The sequence below is a fragment of the Abramis brama genome, assembly GCF_963993115.1.
Source record: "Abramis brama genome assembly, chromosome: 19".
Taxonomy (NCBI): Eukaryota; Metazoa; Chordata; class Actinopteri; order Cypriniformes; family Leuciscidae; genus Abramis; species Abramis brama.
In genome coordinates this window covers 20,831,354-20,848,241 of record NC_139981.1, presented here as the reverse complement: position 1 = coordinate 20,848,241, position 16,888 = coordinate 20,831,354, and the positions used below count along the sequence as shown (strand labels likewise).

Here is a 16,888-nt window from a genome sequence, read left to right as displayed (position 1 = left end):
TTTGCGTGTGTAGTGTCATTATTATCAATGTACATCTAAATGTTCCCTGTATAATTTCCACTATACCTCTGTCTCTGCAGGTATATTATATAATTTCTTCTCTGTAATATCCTAAATCCTTTAAGTCGCTGTTGTTGGTAAAGATCAAGCAGATCAGCTTTTTTGTAATACGCAAAACAGCTTTTTTATGCTGTCCCTAACCTGCTTAAAGACGCCTAGTGACTGTCTGAGTAAGATTAAATGCTGCGTGTATGTGTGACCTGAATTCCTGTGTGTTTGTTTCATCCCTGATGAACTGGATAAAAACAGGTATTTTTAAGGAGATCAACTCGTATATGTGCCTGTGTGTGGACACAAATGACTGAAAATTAAACTTTATTTACTTACAAATTAATAAGGAATATAAAGGCATATATCAGTAATAATGACGAAAGATTTCATCAGCAAGCATGCAATGTAATGTGTGAACCCAAATGTCAGACTTGGGTACAGATATAGGCTATCAACAATGATAAAAATAAAAAAAAATGGTCAGCAATGGTAATAATAACTAGGTTTTTACATTTTCTTATTACAATTATAGCCTACTTACCTGTGCAAACCCTGAGTAAAAGTGTGAATAATGAATAATGATGATGTTATTTTATTATAATAGCTGCTATTTTAGTTCTAGCATAAAAAACAAAACTGCATGATCTGTTCTACAGGACACCATCTTTATTTACACTGCTTCCAGAGATAATCATCCGAAAGATTTTAACTGGAAAAGCCTCTAGGCCTACCAGCAGAATAATTTATCTTACTCAGTAAATAAATAAAACCGTATGAAATTCTGACTTAAGTTGAACGTACTTCATCATACGAGACGCAAAAGACCATAGAGTTAAAAGAGAGACATGAAACTGGGATGAAGAAGGCTGCCTTACAAAACCAAAATACGTTTTTGCAATATTTTCAATACATTTTAGCAGACAAAAAACTCCCGACAATATGAGCTGTGGAAAACTGTAAGTAATCTAGGAGCTTTATACAGCTTTTTACTGCGGATGCCACTGAAAACCTGTCACTTTCAGACCTGTTATGGTTCTACCCATAAGCTCTATTGTAGACCAGGGGTTCTCAACTCTTGCCCTCAAGGTCCACTTTCTTGCAGAGTTTTGCTCCAGCCCTATCAAACACACACCAGACCAAGCTAATTAAGGTCAACCTTTGGTCAAGGTTGGAGCTAAATTCTGCAGGAAAGAGATCCTCGAGGGCCCCTGCCCTGCTATACCTTCATTTTCAACGCACAATCAAAGACTATAGAATAACTTAAAGGGACTTTGGCACAATTAAGCTATAATTGTAGATGTGCAACACTTAAGATTTTTCAGGCCATAGGTAATAACTAGAGGAATAACAGTGCAATTAACAGTAAATCCACTACAAACCACATTTTTATTACAATAATAAATTAAAACTAGAATGTACATTTCATGAAGAAAATGTGAGTGGTGCTTGCAGTGGCAAAATTCAGCATGGTTGCTAGGGTTTTTCAAGTGGGTTGCTAAGGTGTTCTGGTTGGTTGCTAGGGTATTCTGGGTGGTTGCTAGGGAGTTGCTAGGCAGTTGCTAGGGTGATCTGGGTGGTTGCTATGGTGTTTCTAGGCGTTTGCTAAGGTATTCTGGATGGTTTCTAGGCAGTTGCTGAGGTGTTCTGGGTGGTTGTTAGGGTGTTTCTAGGGTGTTCTGTGTGGTTGCTAGGCAGTTGCTAAGGTGTTCTGGGTGGTTGCTAGAGTATTTAGGGTGGTTTCTAGGGCGTTTCTATGCAGTTGCTAGGGTGTTCAGGGCGGTTGCAAAGGTATTTTTGGTGGTTGCTATGGTGTTATTAGGTGGTTGGTAGTTGTCACAGATGGCTACTATGGAGTTTTTATAGAGTTCTTAAAATCCTTAGTAAACGAGTGCCTTTAGTACGGCACTCGGCCTGCGACCTCGTGCCTATGGCCGAATCACAGCCGTGCTGATATACAGCGATATCGCACGGCTACGAGTGTGATATTGCTCATTTAACATTTAGTTAGTCGTTTGGGGTGGTTGCTAGTAACTGCTGTAACTGGTTGCTAGGGTGTGGTTATGAAGATTTTAGGCCATTACTTATTGGCTGCTTGATAATATGAATCATCTGAGCGAGAGGGAGAGATGCAGGGTTGTCAGGCCCTTTGGTGTCTGTGTGTGTGAAAACGTCGGTTTGGATTTGAATTTCTGAACAAATTACTACAAATAATAATAAGTATGCAAGAGAACACTAGTGATCAGAAATGAACGCAAGCTTACAGGGACAGAATAGACCTTGTTCAGAGCAGCGCTATGACAGGTGTGAAAGCGAGGCTGTGAGGGATAGACCGTATTTTCAATGGCATCCGCTGTAAAAAGCTCAATAAAGTTCTAGTAAAATTGCAACAGCAGAAATAGTGTAAGAGTAAGGCGCGGGGCAGAAAGTTTTCACACAAATCGACAAGAGTTCGAATCCGCCTTTCGAATCCGCCGAACTCACTCTACTCCCTTTTCCAATTACATATCAGATCAGAAAGGCATTTATCTTACATAAAAATGAAGAAAATATTCAAAAAGAGGAAATAAAGTGTCTAATAATAAAGTGTTGGTTATGGCTAGGTGTATGGGAGGGCTTTATTGTCACAATAAGGTGGCATTCATTTAATAATTTGAATAAATATAATAATTTACACTCTATCATTGCATACCGTTTAATGTGCAACAACACTGAGGTGAAAATAGTATCTGCCACTATTTAAGTATAAATTGCATCTAACTACTATTTACACTTATTGCAAAGATATAAAAAATACTGCTATTTTTACATTGTGTAGAATCTATCGCTATTTGTACTTAGTGTAAATAGCGTATGGGATGACATCGCATGCTGATACACACTGGTGCTGCTCTCTCCCCCAGTGGTCCCATTCTCAGGAAGAACAGTGAAACCTCAGAGGAGAACAGCATTGTTTTCTCTCAAACAATCAAGACTTTTAGAGCCTACAACAGTTTACTCATTCACAAACAGCCTCAGTGCAGAACACTTCTCATGTTTAGTGTTGGTCAGTGCTTGACCTTCCAGTATCCCAGCAGCCCTACAGCAATGTGAAGGCAAAGTCATGTCGACAGCGCCACCGTGACACAGCTGATTTGACAAAACAAGACCAGGACAAGACCCAGATGGGGTAAAAAATCAGGCCTAGATATAGGAAACTCTAAGGAAACCACTTCCTTTTCCAGTATTTCCTCCCTTTCTGTGCTTAAATGGCGTAAGATTAAATCTAACACTTAACAATAAGGTTCCATTTGTAGTTCACTACATAAGACATATTAGAAAAAGTGTTATATTAATCTTAGTTAACGTTGATTTCAACATTTACTAATACATTATTATCTTTTGTTAGCTAGCATGAACTAATAATTAACAATTGTATTTTTATTAACAAAGATTAATAAATATTGTAACAGATGCATTGCTCATTAATGTTAGTTAACTAATAGGACTTTGTTGTAAAGTGTTACCATTAAATTAAACCCACTTCAGTGCAAATACTAAAAATCATTTGGCCAGACAGTTTTCGTTTAACAGATTAATAATCTATTCAGTCAGTATAATCTATTTTAAAAACATCATAACACAACTTTTAATGCCTCTGAGCTCAGACTGTACTGTATCCGGGCAGAGCAAAAAGATAAATACATCCAGATGTTCCTGCCGTTTGTAACTGGAGACCACTGGACCTAAACAGATCATTCAGACCCATAACACACAGGGCCAAAACTCAAACTTTAACCTTCACAGCTTTATATTTGTAGGATGCATTTGCTTCAGTTTCTTTTTTAGCATATGTACGGCATTGCATGCATCTTTAAAAAAATTCCAACACAGGCTCATTGGAAAAACACGACATAAAGAGCTCAAAGTCTTGTAGAAAAAGCTAAAATTGCATGGTTGCTTCAGCAAATGCATTTTTATGTCACGTTTACTTTTGTTAACACTATCCAGTGTTTACTAGTATGGAAGCATGTTTCCGCCACAGAACAAAACATTTTAAAAGGTAATTAGTTACTACTTTTTATCTCACAATCGGCCATTTTACATCTCATATAAGCTCCCAATTAGGCTATGTGTAATAAAGTGAGAATTGAAGCGAGATATAAAATCGCAATTGCGAGTTTTAAAGTCCAATTCTGAGGGGGAAAAAATACTTTTTTCTCAGACTTGCGAGTTTATATCTTGCAATTCTGACTTTATAACAAGCAATTGTGACACAATTCTGACTTTTTTCTCACATTTGCAAGTTCATAAATCACAATTCTTTAACTGGTAATTGCGACAGAAACAAGCTATTTTCAAATGCTTTAGTGCCACTCACCAGACATTTCGGTTGAGAACTGCCGCGATACATACAACAACCAACGTAAACGTTGCCAGATTCACGTTCATCTGTTATAAGCACAGAGTTGAAAATTCCCACAACAACACATGCAAAAGTCTTCAATGCATTACAAAATATCTTTGTTTGTGTGTGTGTGTGTAATCATATGTTCCCTAGCAGCGCATATGGCTACAATGCCGCAGTCAGAAGAAAATCACTGCATTTTTAGTAGTTCTTTTATTTCAAACTGTGTGTTTGTATATACATGTGAGAGTGTGTGTGTGTATTGTGAGGCCTCCTCAGGAAATGGGTTTGGGTGGAGTTGTAATATGGGGTTGGAGAGACAGAAAAGTTTCTAAATTAGGCAGCCAAAAGCACAATGTCTCTATTGCTCCTTAGCGGTAAACAGTCTGTATGAAAAGGAACCACATTAAGACATACAATGGAGTTATAACTTTATACTACAGTGCAAAAAAAACATCATTACGATATGATCTAGTTCAGAATTCTAGATATTAATCACGATTCTCCTCAACAAACAGAATGATTTTAAGTGTGATTCATTTCCAAATGATGCAGGATAGATTTAAATCCCTTTCCGTATAAGAGTATTAGATTGCAATCACAACTAATTTCTTATCTGATCATCCCTCTATGAATGCCATGGCAACCAGAATTACCAAAGAATTAGAAAGACTGCCATGTGCATCCCAGCACACCAGTAACTCATAAACAAGAATGTTCAGAAATGAACTTGAATCAGTGAAGTATAATCATTGTAATCTCTGGACTCTCAGTCTCTGATTATTTTAAATGATTGTGTAGCGTGAGAGTTTGAGTGGTCCCATGTTTCTGTCATGCACTCGGGACTGAAAATGTGTGTTTTTAGGTTCAAGCTCATGGGAAAATAAATCAGACACAACCGCATTCCAACCAGGAACATTACGACTGCACCTGCTGGCCAAATCACTGTCCTCCTGCTAAACTCTTTCACACACAGAAAAGCAGAGCTGGTTTGCTTTTGACTGTAGATTGGGATTCTAAAAGCAAAAGGAACATGGACTAAAATAATACTTAATTATTTCCCTTCAGAGTCCCATGATGTCTTTGAGTTGTCCTGTGTGGCTGTGTTGCTCTGTGCTGAGCGGAGCGTGCTGAGAATTACAGTAATTACCTCTAATGACAGTCAGCTCGGAAACAGGGCCTTCCCTGTAAACAACATACATGACTCTCTGAAGCCTCAAGTTCAGCCTGAGTTCTACTTTTAGTATCTTAGTTTTTCTATTTTTGTGATAAACCTGAATGGATTAAATTACTCTAGCATGAGGTTTAAGAGGTTACTTTTTTCATGTCAGCATACTGGCATGAAGCATACTTTTTTTTTCTTTTTTTTTGCATGATTGAATATGAATATTAATTATTTTCTGCGTTATTTTATGTATTCATTTATTAATATTTATAATACACCAATATAGTATAAAATGTTTAGATTTAAATCTTCATGACTGTAACTATAGATTTTCTGCAATAAAAAAAATGTTGCTGCTATATTTTTGCATCACATTTGTATATTTACAAACTATATTTGATTACAATTATTAGAAATTTGTCTTTAAAATAAAAAATAAATTAATGATATTAATTTGCACACCTTTCTTTTTACAAGACGTTTTTAAACACTGCCATTCAAAGGTTTGCATTTGGTAAAAACAGTAATATTGTGAAATAATATTACAATTTAAAATAACTGTTTTCTATTTAACTCATCCCTCCCTCAGGTCATTTTGACCAGAAACTCTTTTTTTTTTTTTTTTTAAAGACCTTAGGTCTTTTGTCGCACTTGAACCACGAAAACACACAAAACAATTAATGGATTCGAGGAGTTTTGTGGTTCAAATTTAAAAAAGTAACAAATCCTTCACTCGCGGGTCAATTTGACCCCCTTATAAATGGAATGTGAGGAATGCTTCAGTAGGCCTACACGTAGAAAAACCTATAAATGCTCAAAATTCAAACTAAAAATGTTAAAACTTAACCAAAAAATTATTTTATAATGTCTACATGAAACGTGTGTATCTAAATGCATACTGAAGTGAAATGACTTTAGGACCAAGCGGAACAGCTCATTTGCTCCATATAGAGCTATAAGGCCATCTAGTGGCAATAGTCATAAAATATATCATGCTATATAGGCTATATTTTTTTCCACAAGAGGTCGCCAAACACACCCAATGTAAGATATTTTGAGCTGAATTAAAAGGGTTGTGCACGTTATTTTGAATTTAAGTTGAAAGAATTTGAGGAATGTGCTTACATTACTATTTATTTATTATTTGTTGATCGAATCCAGTAATTTAAAGGTAAATAAAATAAAAGATAACAATAAAAAAATGCATTAAAAAAATTGAAGAAATATTATCAAAATGAAATAAAATAAGCTTTCTGGACAAAAAAAAAAAAAAAAAAAGTATTATTTTAGGGCTTTGGGTCATTTTGCCTCGCGAGGGCAAAAGTGTGTTACAAAGTGCGAGGGAAGGATGAAGGTTAAAAATATATATTTTTAGCATCACATGTCTTCAGTGTCACATGTTCCTTTAAAAATCATTCTAATATGTTGATTTTATGCTCAAGAAAGATTTCTGATTATTATCAATGTTGAAAACAGTTGTGCTGCTTTTAATGTTTTTGATTTCTTTTCAGGCTTTCTTGATGAATAGCAGGTGCAAAAGAACAGCATTTATTTGAAACATAATCATTTGTAACATTTTAAATATATTTACTGTCACTTTTGATCAATTTAATGCATCTTTGCTGAATAAAAGTAGGCCAATATATTTCTTTTTAAAAAAGTCTTACTGACGACAAACTTTTGAACAGTAAGAAAAAATTAAATTGTCTGATTTATGCTGTGCTAATGATGCATTCTCATCTCTCTCTGCTAATTCCTTTAACAATGCGGCACTATCTTGTAATTTAACACTGCAGTCAGCTTGATCTGGCTGTGATGGCACTTTTTTATTTTCACAATACTGAGATCAGTGCCTTGGCAGATTATGTGCACCATATGTATCAGTGAACGACAGCAGTTTGTTGTGTCAACATTAAGACTTCATATTTTGTTGATGTAGTAACATTATCTGAGGCCGTCACATACCGTGCACTGTTTGAGGGTAGTGTTCGGTTTCACACAGTCACATGAATGAAACGTTAGACTTCTTGCACCTTCAAATAAAACTAATTTTTTTACATGTTATCACTGGATTTCAAGGTTGTGCCATTGAAGATTGGGAACATCCTGCATGTGAATTTAAAAAAAGAAAATGTGGAGTAACATAATCAAAGTAGAACATCTGAAAAGGAGGTTAGCATATCCCTGAGGACAGGAGAGGAGGATGTCAGACACAGAGAACTCTTCCTTTGTGTGTGTGAAAGAGTTTCAATATCAGACAATGTCATTGGTTATGGGCACAAGTTAATGGCAAAGACAGCCTCCAGCAATGTGTGTACGTGTATCTGACAATGAATACTTCTTTCGAATTTTATCATCATTGAACAACATGCATAACACAAACTGACAGCTTGGGAAAAACAAGATACTTCCATGGAATATTACATATAATGAGTGTGTGGGATTTCACATGTGTGCAAAGACCAAAACAATATTAAATCCTATAAATATTTAACCATGATTAATTTATTTGATGATTATACTATTCATCGTGTGTGTGTGCGTGCGTGCGTGCGTGTGTGTGCGTGCGTGCGTGTGTGTGTGTTTGTATTTTTGGTCCCCTTATGGAAAACAACTTATAAATCTTAATAAGTGATGTGTTTTTTTTTAATGTAAATGTAAAAATGCAGAAAGTTTTCTGTGATGAGTAGGTTTAGGGGATAGAATATACAGTATAAAAATCATGTCTATATGGAAAGTCCCCATAAAACATGAAAACCCAACATGTGTGTGTGTGTATATATATATAGTGTACAGTACACACTATATATATATCCCCCTATATATATATATATATATATATATATATATATAGGCTATACACACACACACACACACACAATAAATACGTAGAACATGTAAAATATTTATAGTGATAAAACTATACATTTTTTTAAATGTATAGGTATAGCTTTTGTGTAGGACAGAAATCTCCAAACATCAGAATCAGGATCCTGTGTATTCTGGCTTAAACAACTACCAGATGCATGTACAGAAGATGTGAAACCCATTTCCAGCAGTAGCAGCTGTTTTCTGGAACAGTGAAAGTGTGTGTCTGTGAGACAAGAAAAGAGAAAGAAGTTTCCAGATGTTAGTTCTGGATCAGTGAGCATGTACCATCCAGTTCTGATGAACACACACACTGCGACTGGAGAATCCCTGCTGAATCCAAAAATTAGTTGAGTGGTGTATATCAGTCATGTCCGTTTAATAAAATTGGCAACTTTCAGGTTAATTGTAGGAGATATCATAAAATAAATGGTTGTGTCGTTTTCCCCCACATATTTCTGGCATGGATTGGAACAAGCTCTTCAGAGAGATGACACAAAAGGGCTTCAATCAATTTGTGTGGTTTTCAGTACAAATAAACTCACTGAAGCTCACTGAGGAGGCCATGGCAGAGAGAGTTTTAGCTCTAGGTCATAATGTGGAGGACTGAAACCTTAAAAAATACTGCCCTCTAGAGATGCAAATGCATTTGACATATTTTCCAATGTGCAAGCATATGGTGAATATTATGCGTGTCAGAGCAGAGATTCTCAATCTTTTTGAGTCCAAGGTCCCTCTTTGTCCAAGACCTTTTTCAAAGGGCCCGCTATCTAAGCTGATATGTGGCACTTCTGTTGTACTAATGCAAAATACTTCTTTGGGCTACTGTACAAAAGTTTAGAGCCAGTAAGATTTTTATTTTATTTTAAGGATATTAATACTTTAATGCAGCATTGGTGAGCATAAGAGACTTCAAAAACCTCTTTTTGAACATCAGTGTACATATGCATCACTAAATGTGAAGTGAAATGCAAAACTGTATAATAAAGGCCAACAAAATTAGCATTTTCTGTGAAATCACACAGCACATCAGCTTTAGACTGTTTATTAACAGCGCTGATTTACAGTCTCAAATACAGAAACAGTCCAAAACCTCTCTCACACACACACACACACACACACGCTTTGAGCAATAAAGTTGTAAATGCAGACATTCACACGTTAGAATCGTTCTGCTGTGGACAATTAAACAGAACATTTTGAGAAGCACTTTAATTCTAGTGGATCAGTCAAGGGTCAGAGGTCAAAGTATAGTAACGTAAAGATAATAAGAAAACTACTTGGAAGACCAAGACACGATTCAAATATACATCCTAAAATCCACTGTAACATAAAAACACCTGAAAGATAACGTGATACACCAGTTCAAATGAATCTGATACCGTATGCCTATGCGTTATTCAACAAACAATATTGAAGGAAACAGGGTGTGGAAGGTAAAATGAATGAAACTCATTTAAAGTAAAATATAAGAACACAAATCATGTCTATGGGACAACTAATAAAAGTGTCTTTCGGTGTCAAATAATAATCATAATCACACACACGTTAATTCAGGCATGTCCCAAAGCTTCAATAACGCAAAAACCAAACACAAAAAAGTATGAATCTGATCTCTATATGGAAGAAAAAACATTTAAAACGGCAAACTGAACATTCCAACTTTATATAACAGGCATCCAAAAAGCTCAAATAATAAAATATTTACAAAGTAAAGCACAAAACCTTTCATATTCCCAAAAGCCTAATTTCACAGTGAGGTCGTTGTTTGATCTTGGTTACTTGCTCAGTATTTGTAAGGGGAATATTGCAGCTGTGTGTCGTGAAATTCCTTAAATTGGGTGTTTATATTCCTCTAACACAGAGCTTCTCAAAGCTGTCCTGGGAATCATCCTCATCTGACACACCTGATTCAACTCGTCATCTCATTAGTAGAGACTGCAAGACTTAAATGGGGTGTTACTGATAAAAATGTGCAGTGGTGGGTGACCAGGACAGCTTTGAGAAGCACTGCTCTAACACACACACACTGTGTGCACATAATGCATAGCAAGGGGTGTATTAATTAAAACTGGACAGGTGGAAAAGAGAAAACGCAAACCTGCGGCAAGATAGAGAGAAAAGCACAACCACATCAATCTTTCAGAAAGGAGCTATGACATCATATGTGATATCATCAAGCTCAATGAGCGCTGCTATGGCAGCACGTGAGGGCATTGCCGTTGCGATGTGGTTTGTGTAGCGATTTTGTGCGCAGTGAGGCAGTTCCTCTCCAGTCCTCTAGGTGTCCTCCTCCGGCACACCCAAACCTCTTCTTCTGACAGCGTCGCCCGCCGGCTGCCACTCTTCAGTCTTTCCCCCGTACTCGTCTTCATCATCCTCTTCCTCTCCATCTGCTTCCTGCTCGTCTTCAGATTGCTGCAGGAGACGCACCTGCCCCGCAAGCAGTTTCCCTACAGAAACATTCACGCGTCCACAATTACACAATATCGTCTTTGCTTTTTACACTAGGTTAAGTTTTAATCGATCTCTGTTACGTTAGAAGTTCCCCTAGTCAAGCAGGCATAGGTTTCATGTAAACATTCACACTTACTGTGGTGATAATCTGGCGAAAGACGTCGTGATGGGAACACAAAATCTGCGACGAAAACCAGCACCTGAGAGAGGAAATAACAATGACAATTGATTCCAATGGAGTTTGACATTAACATGTTCAAAGCTAATGAATAAGCTGATACTTAAGGGAATATATAGGGTACATTTACACGACAACGATATATTAAAATGTAAAAGTTGTTCCTTTGCGTTTTTTTTGCTTACAGAAGACAATGTTGTCAAAACGATCCCCGTTCACACGGATCCGCGGAAACGACTAAAAACGCTATAAGGCTGCCAGGCCAGTAGTTGATGATGCCACTTTGTAAAGAAACAGAACGTGCCTATAGACTGAACACGTCATACGCATGCGTCACCGTTTTCACAAATTCAAGTTTGTGGTTTACACGTAAGGGTTAATGCCCGACGAGGTGTCCATTGTCAGGTATTAATGGACGACGGCGAGGCGTGAACCGTCCGACGCGCAGCGGAGGTTTATACCTGACTTGACAGATTAATACCTGACAATTAATAATACCTGAGAGATTAATACCTGACAATGGACACCTCGAAGGGCATTAACCCGCTTATACCATGGTCACTTGCCAAATAACACATTTTTAAAACATTAGTTTATATTTTAATTAGTTTTACAATCGAAATCTAAAGTTTTTAACAATAACTTGGTTTCGGAGATATTTATAGTCCGCTCAGCTCGTAGAACCCTTCAGTTTTGTTTTGATACAATAAATTGTAAACGGATACTTTGACTGCCTGTTGCTATGGTTACTCACAGCTGATGTAGCCAGCGCATTTATTTATTAATTTCGAACGGTAAACAGGCAGTTTCACCAGAACTCCTTTACTAGGTGTCCTATCACTTTTTAATGGACACCCTGCAGCCAATCAGAATCGAGTAATTCACCCAACTCTCATGGTATAAAGAGTTGTAAACGATATCGTTTTCAAAAACTTGCACTTTGAATCCTGTTTTCAGACCACCAAAACGCTGTTGTTGTGTAATCGAAAGGCCAAAACACATAAAAAGTTTGAAATTCGTGTAAATGGCCCCTTAGACTTTTCTCTTAAATCATCCATGATTTTATATGAATGAGCTTGTTGCAGTGCATTCTGGGATTATCCACTCCAAAATTACACTTGAAACTGATCTTAGGTACATTAATGTTCAAAAGATTGGGGTTAAAAGATATATAAATATATATATAAATGCAACCTTGTTGAAAATAAGAGAATGAGCACAAGAAAATACAAGGTAGTGTATTTGTGTACACTCACCAATCCAAGAGTCAGTCCTGAGATGAGTGTTGCCAGGGCAAATATCCCATACGAGCCCCAAACCGGGACGCCCAGCTGCTCCGTTAAGTAATTATGGCAATGCTGAAACACAAGGTTAAAAGATAATTTAAATTACTACATGAAAAAATCCATGAGCAGATTATAAATATTTCAGGTATTTATTACAAAATCATTATAACCATTAAATAAGTTTATTTTCCACTGGCTTCAAATTATGCTTACAAAAAGCTCATGCAATAAAATAATTTGAACCAAATCACATTTCAAATTCCATTTTTTGTTTATTTTTTTAAGTAGCTGTGTCATTGACTATATGAGTGTATATTTTCCCTCACTGTCTGTTGCTGGTTCCTTCACCATTAGCTTGAGGTATAAATTACTTGTGTGGGCAAATTGTAACTCTTAAAATATTCACAAAATTGCTAAGAAAATAATACAATTAAATACACAGGTCTGAGAGGAATGCAGTTTAATATTAACAGACAAACACACTCACCCTGATGAACATGGATAACTTAAAGAGGGCTGACATTGCGTTCATCCTACAATAAAAAAAAAATATCAAAGACATTTTATCAAATCAAATAGTCCGACAGCTGTACATTTATAGTGTGCTGCCTTATGAAACAAGTTTTACATTAAACACAGGCTGTGGGTTTTCTGGAGACTTTGCCAGACTCACCCAGAGGCCTTTGCATTATTACAGAATTTGAAACCACCCACACGCACTACAAATACTCACAGGAAGGAAGAGGGGCCGAACCAGGAAGAGACCGGCTCTATGCTCTGCCATTTCTTCTCATCAATGAAGTTCAGGAAGTCGTCTTTAGATCGGGCTCCTTGATATCTCCGAAACACACCATCTTTACAGCTGCAACACACACACACAACCATATTTAACCATTTATAACAGAGTTTACACCCAACACACAGGGACGGTGCACAAGACTGAAAACAAAACAATTGCTGGTGTCTATCTATCTACTTACCTTAATACAACTGTTCAATAGTTTGGGGTCAGAAAGACATTTTTTTATTATTTCTTTTATTCATCAAGGAGCCATTCAATTGATCAAAAATGACATCAATAATTTCTTTTTACAAATAAATGTAAATGTTCTTCAAACTTTCTATTCATCAAAAAATTAATCACAGTTTCCACAAAAAATGTTAAGCAGCAACTGTTTTCAACATTGATAATATTGAGAAATGTTACTTCAGATAAGCATATAGAGAGCCTAAGTCCCTCCCCTCCGCTTCCGGCTCATGGGACCTTATTTCGGAAAAAATATGTATGGTAGTCAATGGCGAGAGACAACTTATCTTTTTATTCCGTCTGAACTGTGCCCTGAATTACACATATGATGTTTGTCAATTTAAAAGATAATTATGAAAGTCAAGAAAGTCGCAGTTTGTCATAAAACAGAAGAGTAACATTTAGTTTTATGTGAAAATCGCTCAATGAACTACATCTCTCGTCTCGCACTATGTACGTCACCATCCGTTGCTCGTATGTGTGCAGTCTGGTACAAAACACTCAGGCATGACGGCGATGACGGCGTAACGTTACAATTATAACGTAAGACTATAGAAAAAATGACAGACGTTAGCTTCAGTAAAGTTAGCTTCATTCATTGAGAGAAAAGGTATGACATCACATGTGCGCCTTTTGGGTTTGTAGTCTTTGTAATTACGTATTTTCACAGTCTTATACCTCAACAGTTTTACATCAAACTGCGACTTTCTTGACTTTAAAATGTATCTTTTAAATTGAGGAACATCATATGTGTAATTCAGGGCACAATTCAAACGAGATCAAAATATTTATTGTCTCTCGCCATTGACTATCATACAATATTTTTCCGAATTAAGGTCCCATGGTGTTCCACCGGAAGGGGAGGGACTTAGGCTCTCTATTAGAATGATTAATGCAGGATCATGTGACTGAAAACTGGGTAATGATGCTGAAAATTCAGCTTTGCTATCACAGGAATAAAGAAAACTGTCATTTTAAATTGTAATAATTTTTCACGATTTTACTATGTTTGACTGTATTTTTGATGAAATAAATGCAACTTTGGTGAATCTATCTATCTATCACCAATTACCAACTTACTAACTTCTAGACAGGGTCAAATGTGTGTAAATGGAATGAAACTCACTGGTAGATAGTTGGGAGAGCTGTGATGATAAACCTCCCACTCAAACCTGCAGAACAGAGAGAGAGAGAGAGAGAGTGAGACTCGTAAGGACAGGAGATCAGGTGAGCAGAGGAGCCAGATGTGAGGAGATAACAGCATACCCGGCTGCTCGGTGACGTCCACTTTGGCAATGCTCACTCCCAAATCTTCTCCCCATTCTGCAAACTCATTCCACACGGGCTGGAGCTGCTGGCAGGCCGGACACCATGGAGCAAAGCTGCAGTAGACAGACAAACCTTTAATCCAATAACACAATCCCAGCCAGAGGAGACACAAAGACACTGAGGCTCATTTGTTTTCCATGGGATCTATTTAACTACAATCCTCTCGTTCGATGGCTCTAGCAGGAGGAAGCCTGCTGTGCAGGGAAAAAACAACTGTCAACTTAAGTATTTTTTGGAAGGCAATCCATAAAAAGGATAGAGAAATTTCTGACATCATTTGCTCACTATCATGTTTTTCCAAAGAGGTATGGCTTTTTTCTGTGGAATACAAAAGGAGATGTTATGCAGAATGACAGCCTCAGTCACCATTCAGTTTCTTCGCATCCGTTTTACATACAATTAAAGTGAACGGTGACTGAGGTTATCATTCTGTCTAATATGTCCTTTTTCTTTTTCATAGAAGGAAGAAAATCATATGAGGTTGGATCAACATGAGGCTGATTAAATGATTACATCCCTTTGATTTTTGGCAAACTCTTTAACTTCAAAACCACAGAACTTCTTCTAACCTGAGCCCAGTACAAGAACACGGCAGTAAAAAAAAAAAAATGAAACAATCTTAAGTTATTGTTGTGTAATTATTATCATGTGTAACACTGGTAATGGTAATGCAAAAATAAACACACACTTTTTTTGCACAACTCAATCTAATAACTCACAACTCGATCATCCATTCTCCAGTCAGGATTTCCTCCCAGTTCCCATCTGTGATTTCTCTTAATTTACCCGGCTTGGCCGATGCGGGCTGCAGCATCACACATGTTGCGATAAACGCAGAAAATACACACGCGCCGGCTGTCATCCCCCTGACTCTGCGTGTGTATGTGCACGCCATGTTTCAGCGCCCACTGCTTCCCTTCCGCTTCCGCCTCCACTCCCACGTGCTGCTGATGGGCGGGGCCAAGTCATTGACGTCATAACGCACAGCGTCTACCTTCTTCTTCTTCAGTGAATTTTATTGGCAGCTTGCAATCTTTGTGCATTACCGCCATCTACTGGATTGAGGTGTGATCACATTGGGAAGTCATAAATACATGTATATTGAGAAGGAAAAAAAAGAAGAAAAAAGAAAAAAGGAGATCAGAGCCCAAGCTTCAGCTAGCGCTGCGTGTTCAGCTCCTCCAGCGTCTACCTTATTTTATTTTCTACCTTAAAAAATAAAATAAAATGTATTATAAAAATATTCTATTAATATATGTATTAAATAAATGTTATATAATGTTTATATATATATTTATATATATATATATATATATATTAGTAGTTTGATGTTTAAGATGTATGTAACATTTATAATTTGCAAAAAAGAATTTATCCGACTGTTAAATAAAATAGACGAAAGAACGGTTTGCTTTTTCTTTTTATTGTGACAAAAAAAAATGTCAAAACACAAGGTGGCGCTATGAGCTCTGTCTTGATTTTACTGCACTGTTTTGTTGTGAATCCTAGGAGAATATAAAATCTCGACAATTGTAGATTTACAGAGAGAGAAAGAGAGAGAGAGTGTGTGTGTGTGTGAGTGTGTGTGTGTGTGTGTGTGATTTTTTTTGTAAAAGTGAAAAGAAAAAAAAACAGGCCCCCCCCCCACACACACACACAAATGAGTCACAAAATGACACAAATGCTGACAAATGAGTGCTAATGACAGTAGTGATGTGATAATTTCTTTTCCACAGTGAATATGTTAAAAATGTACATATTCATGAGATTCCTGAGATTAATGTAACTGTTTTATCAAGAAAGGGGTATATATATATATACTTTTGCGAGATACTGTATATATATATATATATATAACAGTTATATAACTGATTGTATAGCAGTATATATTTACTGTCCTCTGAAAATAACTCAACATACAGCCATTATTGTCAAAATAGCTGGCAACAAAACTGAGTACACCCGAAAGTGATAATAGATGTATGTCGTTTAACAATGCAAAGCCAAATGTCCTATTCATCATGTTCATGTTTTTGTCTGCTTGACAGGACCATACAAATTTGTGTATCTTGTATTAGAGCAGTTCAAATTTGTGCTGTGAGAACAATTCTCTCATACTGACCACTGGATGTTCAACATGGCA

General features: G+C 36.7%; 1 protein-coding gene across 1 annotated transcript; it reads right to left on the bottom strand.

Annotated features, from left to right (window-relative positions):
* Positions 1-9,497: 9,497 nt before the first annotated feature.
* tmx1 (thioredoxin-related transmembrane protein 1) lies at positions 9,498-15,707 on the bottom strand. The gene is made up of 8 exons (XM_084093833.1): positions 15,465-15,707; positions 14,683-14,798; positions 14,543-14,588; positions 13,123-13,251; positions 12,877-12,922; positions 12,360-12,461; positions 11,062-11,125; positions 9,498-10,921 (listed from the first exon to the last, which is right to left on the bottom strand). The coding sequence occupies exons 1-8, from the start codon at positions 15,638-15,640 to the stop codon at positions 10,749-10,751; spliced, it is 852 nt and encodes a 283-aa protein (XP_083949959.1). The 5' UTR covers positions 15,641-15,707; the 3' UTR covers positions 9,498-10,748.
* Positions 15,708-16,888: the final 1,181 nt, after the last annotated feature.